Below are 10,074 nucleotides of genomic sequence, written 5' to 3' on the forward strand. Positions count from 1 at the left end.
AGATAAACATAGAGTTATGACATAGACTTAATCTGGCAGAGAGACAAGCATAAATAACGGTATTTTATATTAGGAATAAACCTAACATTAATGGAGACACTGAGAAGCCGAGATAACTGAATTATAAGGCATAGCCAGGGAAGTAGTGCGAGATAAAATTATGATCTTTGGTTGTTGAATTCTGAATGTCTTTAAGTAATAGATTATAGAAAGTCACTGTAAGAGTGAGCAGAATGATATAAAATGAGGCTTTGAATTTGAATATAATAATTCTGACTTCCTTCTCCTTCTCTTCTTCAAGGTAACTGCAGAGGCTATTTCCTGGAATGAATCAATGAGTGAAACAAATAACTCTATGGTGACTGAATTCATTTTTCTGGGTCTCTCTGATTCTCAGGAACTCCAGACCTTCCTATTTATGTTGTTTTTTGTATTCTATGGAGGAATTGTGTTTGGAAACCTTATTATTGTCATAACAGTGGTATCTGACTCCCACCTTCACTCTCCCATGTACTTCCTGCTAGCCAACCTCTCACTCATTGATCTGTCTCTGTCTTCAGTCACAGCCCCCAAGATGATTACTGACTTTTTCAGCCAGCGCAAAGTCATCTCTTTCAAGGGCTGCCTTGTTCAGATATTTCTCCTTCACTTCTTTGGTGGGAGTGAGATGGTGATCCTCATAGCCATGGGCTTTGACAGATATATAGCAATATGCAAACCCCTACACTATACTACAATTATGTGTGGCAATGCATGTGTCGGCATTATGGCTGTTGCATGGGGAATTGGCTTTCTCCATTCGGTGAGCCAGTTGGCCTTCGCTGTGCACTTACCCTTCTGTGGTCCCAATGAGGTCGATAGTTTTTATTGTGACCTTCCTAGGGTAATCAAACTTGCCTGTACAGATACCTACAGGCTAGATATTATGGTCATTGCTAACAGTGGTGTGCTCACTGTGTGTTCTTTTGTTCTTCTAATCATCTCATACACTATCATCCTAATGACCATCCAGCATCACCCTTTAGATAAGTCATCCAAAGCTCTGTCCACTTTGACTGCTCACATTACAGTAGTTCTTTTGTTCTTTGGACCATGTGTCTTTATTTATGCCTGGCCATTCCCCATCAAGTCATTAGATAAATTCCTTGCTGTATTTTATTCTGTGATCACCCCTCTCTTGAACCCAATTATATAAACACTGAGGAACAAAGACATGAAGATGGCAATAAGACGGCTGAGAAAGTGGGATGCACATTCTAGTGTAAAGTTTTAGATCCTATATAACGGTGAGATTAATCTCAGATAATGACACAAAATATAGTGAAGTTGGTAAGTTATTTAGTAAAGCTGATGAAAATTGTGCCCTCCATTCCCATATAATTTAGTAATTGTCTAGGAACTTTCACAGACATTGCCTCAATTTAGCTTTCAACAACTTGTGTGTTATATTTTGGAATACAGATACAAAGTTATTATGCTTTCAAAATATTCTTTTGCTAATTCTTAGAACAAAGAAAGGCACAAATATATTTGTGTACACCTGTTCCTTCCTGTGTGATCCTTAGTAGAAGAAAGGAGAAAAAATATAGCCTAGCTTACAAATTAAAAAAATATTTTATTTGGCCCATTTTGTGAAAAGCATAAAAAAAGAACTGTCACATCTTAATTTAAAAAAATATATGCTTAGTGGTAAGGAGATACATGTCAACTTTTAAGAGGTTGAAAAACAAATGCCTCCCATTGTAAGAGTTTATACTTCACCTCCCACCACTATAACAACCCAGAATCCATGAGGGCATTATCAGGAGTGAGTGGAAGAGTAAGTTTCCCAATGTGAAATGTGCCTTCTAGGTCCTTGACATCTGTGGTATAACTGCTCATAAGCAGTAGAAAGAATTTAGAGGGATCCAGGCTCTCATCATGTTGGCACAAAGTATATTACTTGGATCCATCTGTGTCATTTTCCATGGTTAACGTTTAAAAGCACAGGCTTTAAAGTAAAAAACAAAGAGCTGGGTTCAACTCTTTTGACTCTTATTAATCATGATTTTGGACACATTACGTAGCTTTCATGAGCTTTAGTTTCTACATTTATAAACAGGAGATTATACCTATTATGCATGGTTATTATGAAGGAAAATGACAAAATAGATATAAATCAAATAGCCCACTTTGAGACATATTAAGCATGAATAAACATTAGATACTATTAAAGTCCTATATATTAACAAAGCCAAAAGTTTCCAACTTTATTTTTTCCCAACATTCTTGTGAAATATGACACATCCCAATCTTAACAGATGCTCATTTGGGATACTGTACTTGTGAGTGGAAGTGTGTATATCTGTGTGCAAGCTTGTACTCATACACTTCCACCTTACCACCCTAGAAAGGCATGATGAAAATTTAAGATAGAAGGAAAATATACATTGAAAAAAAAAAACCTTAACAAATGATTCTGACAAATATCTTCTCTTTCCAGGGAGAATCACTGAGCCAGAATAAAATTGAACACTAAATATTCTAAGAAAAAAGGAATCTAGTTTGTCAAAATGTGACTTGAATTAATAGATAAGGAGAGTCAGATGATAAGAGGGTCAAAATTGTGTTTATCCTAGGAAAAGTAGAATAGAAAATTTATAAGCAGATTAAAAACACATAATAAAAGTAGTAAATAATAATGACAGTATCTCAAATCAGTGCAGGGGGAAAGGCCTACTAATGTGATGGTGGGATAATTGGATAGCAATATGGGAAAAGATATATTTAATTTATTTGCTACACCAAATGCCAGGACAATCTCTAAGTGAATTCAAGACATAACTCTTTTTTCAAAAAAACTATGCAAACATTCAAAGAAAACAAGTTAATGTTTTTATAATCTATGAATATGGTAAAGATGGATAACATTGACTATCAAATTAATTTTAATGCATAATAAAACTATCAGAAAATTTAAAAGATAAGTGAGAAGAAACTACTTATAACTCACATAATAGACTAGTACTTCTAACACATAGGGAACTTCTAAAACAAAACCCAAAATATTAATAGGAAAATGGGCAAAACAGTTAAACTTACAGTTCATACATAAGGAGAATCAGTCTTTTTTTTTTTACAGTTGTAGGCAAAAAACTTTTATTTTTCATTTATTTGTAAAATTTACCCCTAATTTATTCACAATTCATTTAACTGCTAAGTGCATTAATGTGTACAACGCCATGGGAGAAACCAATATATTCAGAATTTCTCCTGAAATTTGACCAGAAGTTGTAGGCGTCCCTCCCCTGGGAAAGAGGCAGGCAGAAAAGTTTGGAATCTATGCAGTAAAATATGTTACTCTTTTACATATATACATATATGTGTGTATATGTGTATATATATACACACACACATATACATACATACATACATACATACATATTATCTGAATTAGGCCTGGTCTTTTTTAATACTTTAAGTTCTGGGATACATGTGCAGAATGTACAGGTTTGTTACACAGGTATACACGTGCCATGGTTGTTTGCTGCACCCATCAACTCATCATCTACGTTAGGTATTTCTCCTAACGTTATCCCTCTCCTTGCCTCCCACCCCCCGACAGGCCCTGGTGTGTGATGTTCCCTTCCCTGTGTCCATGTGTTCTCATTGGCCAACTCCCACCTATGAGTGAGAACATGTGGTGTTTGGTTTTCTGTTCTTGTGTTAGTTTGCTGAGAATGATGGTTTCCAGCTTCATCCATGTCCCTGCAAAGGACATGAACTCATTCTTTTTTATGGCTGCAAGAAATGCAAATCAAAACCACAATGAGATGCCATCTCACACCAGTTAGAATGGCAATCATTAAAAAGTCAGGAAACAATAGATGCTGGAGAGGATGTGGAGAAATAGGAATGCTTTTACACTGTTGGTGGGAGCATACATTAGTTCAACCATTGTGGAAGACAGTGTGGTGTTTCCTCAAGGATCTAAAACTAGAAATACCATTTGACCCAGCAATCCCATTACTGGGTATATACCCAAACGACTGTAAGTCATTCTACTATAAAGACACATGCACAGGTATGTTTATTGCAGCGCTATTCACAATAGGAAAGACTTGGAACCAACCCAAATGCCCATCAACGTTAGACTAGATAAAATGTGGCACATAGACCTGGTCTTAAAATCAAGAACAGAGATTGTTACTTTTACATCCATTCCTAATTGATAAACCATTCAGTTATACCGCATCTTAGCTTCTGGACTACAATGACCATATTTGGGGTTTTCTTTCTAATTTCATTATAGGTTCAGAGGGTACATGTGCAGGTTTGAGACAAAGGTATATTGCATGATACTAAGGTTTGGAGTACAAATGATTCCACCTCCCAGGTAGCAAGAATAATACCTAATATGTAGTTTGTCAACTCTTTCCCCTCTTCCTCCATCCTCCCTCTGCTACTCTGTGGTGTCTGTTTTTCTCATCTTTATGTCCACGTGTACTCGATGTTTAGCTCCCCCTTGTAGGTGAGAACATGTGGTATTTGGTTTTCTGTTTCAGTGCTAATTCACTTAGGATAATGGCCTCCATCTGCATTCATGCTGCTGCAGAGGATGTGACTTTCTTCTTATTAGCTGCATATATTTTGTGGTGGATTTGTACCACATTTACTTTATCTAGTCCAAAGTTGTTGGGCACCCAGGTGGATTCCATGTCTTTCCTATTGTGAATAGCACTGGGACAACCCATACAAGTTCATGTGTCTTTTTGGTAAAACAACGTATTTTCCTTTGGGCATATATGCGGTGATGGAATTGCTGGATCGAGTGGTAGTTTAACTCTTAGTTCTTTGAGAAATCCCCAGACTGTTCTCCACAGTGGCTGGACTAAGTTGCATTCCGACCAGCAGTGTAGAAGTGTTCCCCATTCTCTGTAGCCTCACCAGCACCTGTTAAACTATCTTTAAATATATGAAAAAAATGTTCAAGTCTCTCAGATTAAGATGCATGCAAAGTAAAATGATACTTAAATATCAGTTCTAACCTATAAAATATCAAATATCTGACCTCAATATTTGATAATCCAACCTGTTGATGAAGCTGTAGAGAGAGGCACTCTTTTTTTTTTTAATTATACTTTAAGTTTTAGGGTACATGTGCACCTTGTGCAGGTTAGTTACATATGTATACATGTGCCATGCTGGTGCGCTGAACCCACTAACTCGTCATCTAGCATTAGCTATATCTCCCGATGCTATCCCTCCCCACTCCCCCCACCCCACAACAGTCCCCAGAGTGTGATATTCCCCTTCCTGTGTCCATGTGATCTCATTGTTCACTTCCCACCTATGAGTGAGAATATGCAGTGTTTGGTTTTTTGTTCTTGCGATAGTTTACTGAGAATGATGATTTCCAATTTCATCCATGTCCCTACAAAGGACATGAACTCATCATTTTTTATGGCTGCATAGTATTCCATGGTGTATATGTGCCACATTTTCTTAATCCAGTCTATCATTGTTGGACATTTGGGTTGGTTCCAAGTCTTTGCTATTGTGAGTAGTGCCACAGTAAACATACGTGTGCATGTGTCTTTATAGCAGCATGATTTATAGTCCTTTGGGTATATACCCAGTAATGGGATGGCTGGGTCAAATGGTATTTCCAGTTCTAGATCCCTGAGGAATCACCACACTGACTTCCACAATGGTTGAAGTAGTTTACAATCCCACCAACAGTGTAAAAGTGTTCCTATTTCTCCACATCCTCTCCAGCACCTGTTGTTTCCTGACTTTTTAATGATTGCCATTCTAACTGGTGTGAGATGGTATCTCATTGTGGTTTTGATTTGCATTTCTCTGATGGTCAGTGATGATGAGCATTTTTTCATGTGGTTTTTGGCTGCATAAATGTCTTCTTTTGAGAAGTGTCTGTTCATGTCCTTCACCCACTTTTTGATGGGGTTGTTTGTTTTTTTCTTGTAAATTTGTTTTAGTTCATTGTAGATTCTGGATATTAGCCCTTTGTCAGATGAGTAGGTTGCGAAAATTTTCCCCCATTTTGTAGGTTGCCTGTTCACTCTGATGGTAGTTTCTTTTGCTGTGCAGAAGCTCTTTAGTTTAATTAGATCCCATTTGTCAATTTTAGCTTTTGTTGCCATTGCTTTTGTCCCACCGATCCCACAGAAATACAAACTACCATCAGAGAATACTACAAACACCTCTACACAAATAAACTAGAAAATCTAGAAGAAATGGATAAATTCCTGGACACATACACTCTCCCAAGACTAAACCAGGAAGAAGTTGAATCTCTGAATAGACCAATAACAGGCTCTGAAATTGTGGCAATAATCAATAGCTTACCAACCAAAAAGAGTCCAGGACCAGATGGATTCACAGCCGAATTCTACCAGAGGTACAAGGAGGAACTGGTACCATTCCTTCTGAAACTATTCCAATCAATAGAAAAAGAGGGAATCCTCCCTAACTCATTTTATGAGGCCAGCATCATTCTGATACCAAAGCCAGGCAGAGACACAACAAAAAAAGAGAATTTTAGACCAATATCCTTGATGAACATTGATGCAAAAATCCTCAATAAAATACTGGCAAACTGAATCCAGCAGCACATCAAAAAGCTTATCCACCAAGATCAAGTAGGCTTCATCCCTGGGATGCGAGGCTGGTTCAATATACACAAATCAATAAATGTAATCCAGCATATAAACAGAGCCAAAGACAAAAACCACATCATTATCTCAATAGATGCAGAAAAAGCCTTTGACAAAATTCAACAACCCTTCATGCTAAAAACTCTCAATAAATTAGGTATTGATGGGACGTATTTCAAAATAATAAGAGCTATCTATGACAAACCCACAGCCAATATCATACTGAATGGGCAAAAACTGGAAGCATTCCCTTTGAAAACTGGCACAAGACAGGGATGCCCTCTCTCACCACTCCTATTCAACATAGTGTTGGAAGTTCTGGCCAGGGCAATTAGGCAGGAGAAGGAAATAAAGGGTATTCAATTAGGAAAAGAGGAAGTCAAATTGTCCCTGTTTGCAGACGACATGATTGTATATCTAGAAAACCCCATTGTCTCAGCCCCAAATCTTCTTAAGCTGATAAGCAACTTCGGCAAAGTCTCAGGATACAAAATCGATGTACAAAAATCACAAGCATTCTTATACACCAATAACAGACAAACAGAGAGCCAAATCATGAGTGAACTCCCATTCACAATTGCTTCAAAGAGAATCAAATACCTAGGAATCCAACTTACAAGGGATGTGAAGGACCTCTTCAAGGAGAACTACAAATCACTGCTCAAGGAAATAAAAGAGGATACAAAGAAATGGAAGAACATTCCATGCTCATGGGTAGGAAGAATCAATATCGTGAAAATGGCCATACTGCCCAAGGTAATTTACAGATTCAATGCCATCCCCATCAAGCTACCAATGCCTTTCTTCACAGAATTGGAAAAAACTACTTTAAAGTTCATATGGAACCAAAAAAGAGCCTGCATCGCCAAGTCAATCCTAAGCCAAAAGAACAAAGCTGGAGGCATCATGCTACCTGACTTCAAACTATACTACAAGGCTACAGTAACCAAAACAGCATGGTACTGGTACCAAAACAGAGATATAGATCAATGGAACAGAACAGAGCCCTCAGAAATAACGCCGCATATCTACAACTATCTGATCTTTGACAAACCTGAGAAAAACAAGCAATGGGGAAAGGATTCCCTATTTAATAAATGGTGCTGGGAAAACTGGCTAGCCATATGTAGAAAGCTGAAACTGGATCCCTTCCTTACACCTTATACAAAAATCAATTCAAGATGGATTAAAGACTTAAACGTTAGACCTAAAACCATAAAAACCCTAGAAGAAAACCTAGGCATTACCATTCAGGACATAGGCATGGGCAAGGACTTCATGTCTAAAACACCGAGAGAGGCACTCTTATGCATTGTTGGTGAGAATACAAAATGGTACAACTCTTGGCAATATCTTAAAAAATTTACATGGTACTGACTTTTGGTCTAGCAATCCTACTTCTATCCTAAAGATATACTGGCAAAAATACAAAATAATTGATGCACACAAGTCTATTCATTGAAGCATTGTTTTTCATAATAAAGAATGGAAAGTAGGCCGGGCGTGGTGGCTCATGCCTGTAATCCCAGCATTTTGGGAGGCTGAGGTGGGCAGATCACTTGAGGCCAGGAATTCAAGACCAGCGTGGCTAACATGGCGAAACCCCACCTCTACCAAAAATACAAAAATTAGCCGGGCGTGGTGGTGCACACTTGTAATTCCAGCTACTTGAGAGGCTGAGGCGGGAGGATCGCTTGAACCTGGGAGGCAGAGGTTTCAGTGAGCCCAGAACGTGCCTCTGCACTCCAGCCAGGATGACAGAGCAAGATTCCATCTCAAAAAAAAAAAAAAAAAAAAGGAAAATAACCAAATGACAAGTAGTAAGTACTACTTGCAAAACTTGTACGCAATACAGTATGAAGCAACCATAAAATGAGTGAGAAATATCTCCAAATACTACTCTAAAGTAATCTACAAGGTATACCTTAACTGAAAAGAAACAAAAAAGTGACACCAGAATGTTATTTTTGTTAAAACAGGGATAAATACATTGGATTTACATGCATATATAAGTATATATTTTATAAATATTTAAATAAGCATACTTAAAATGGCAAAAACATAATACATATATAATTTTCTTATGGCAGGAGGAGGAAACAGGGCAAGGCACAGGGATAAAAGTTATTCTGAATACATCTTATTTTATATTTTTGACTTTGAAATCATGTAGCTGTTTTACGTAATTTAAAAATGTAATTAAAATAACAGAAAAAAATTACAACTGCCAAAAATCAAGATCTGGCATTTTAATTAACTTATAAAACATCGGAGAAAAGAATTGTTTCATGGGACACTAACATACAGTCAAATTCATTTGGAACCCAATGAATTAATGGGCCTAAGATAACAACCAACAGAAGCTAAAATGACGAGTAACTGTTTCAGAAGAAAACATATATGGAATGAATCAGCTGAAAATACCTGAACCTACTGATCAATTTTTATATCACATGAAGTGAATACACATAAAGTATAATATGGAGCACATAGAACCAACTAGAAATGAGCCTAATTGGTAAAGATTCTCTATCTTATGACAATATACAGGAAATATGTCGAAGAGAGAAACATGCAAGAACACCGTAGGATTTAATAAGATAATCACAAGGTATGGAATATTCAACAGGATGAATATCCTGGATTATTCAGCAAATACACAGAGCGAAAAAGCAGGAAAAAGGAATTCATATATATTTTTAAAAACTAAAAAGATATATTAGCCAATGCAACTTTGAAACTTCTTTAGATCCTGATTCAAATAGAGCAAATTTAACAAATATATTTGAAACTATTAAAATAATTTTAAAATGACTAAGTATTTGATTATATCAAATATAGACAATAATAACCTTGAATGTACATGGATTAAATGTCCACTTAGGGGCTGGGTGTGGTGGCTCATGACTATAATTCCAGCACTTTGGGAGGCCAAGGCAGAAGGATTGCTTGAGGTCAGAGGTTCAAGTGCAGCCTGGTCAACACAGTGAGACCCTATCTCTACAAAAAAAAAAACAAAAATAAAAAACTAATTTTTAAAAAAATATATTTCTTCTAAATTCTCCACCTGAAAGATGTAGACTGACTGAATGAATTTTAACTATGACCTGACTATCTGCTTCCCTGAACAAATGCACTTTACCTGTAAAAACACATATTAACTAAAAGAAAAGAGATGGAAAAAGGTATTCCATGAACAGAAACCAAAATGAGTAGAAGTAGCTATACTTATGTCAGACAAAACAGACTTTAAGTCAAAACTAGCTTTAGAAAAAAGACAAAAATGCTTATTATACAACGATAAAGGAATCAATCCAGAAAGAGGACATAACAATTTTAAATATATATGCAGCCAACACTGGTGCAGCCAGATTCATAAAGCAAATACTACTAGATCAAAACAGAGAGGTAGACTCAA

General features: G+C 36.7%; 1 protein-coding gene across 1 annotated transcript; it reads left to right on the forward strand.

Moving 5' to 3' along the window:
• The first annotated feature begins 256 nt into the window (after nt 1-256).
• LOC129532832 (olfactory receptor 4F4) lies at nt 257-1,195 on the forward strand. The gene has a single exon (XM_055384063.2). The coding sequence runs from the start codon at nt 335-337 to the stop codon at nt 1,193-1,195; it is 861 nt and encodes a 286-aa protein (XP_055240038.1). The 5' UTR covers nt 257-334.
• Nucleotides 1,196-10,074: the final 8,879 nt, after the last annotated feature.

The sequence above is a fragment of the Gorilla gorilla genome, chromosome 3 (genome assembly GCF_029281585.2).
Source record: "Gorilla gorilla gorilla isolate KB3781 chromosome 3, NHGRI_mGorGor1-v2.1_pri, whole genome shotgun sequence".
NCBI classification, from domain to species: Eukaryota; Metazoa; Chordata; class Mammalia; order Primates; family Hominidae; genus Gorilla; species Gorilla gorilla.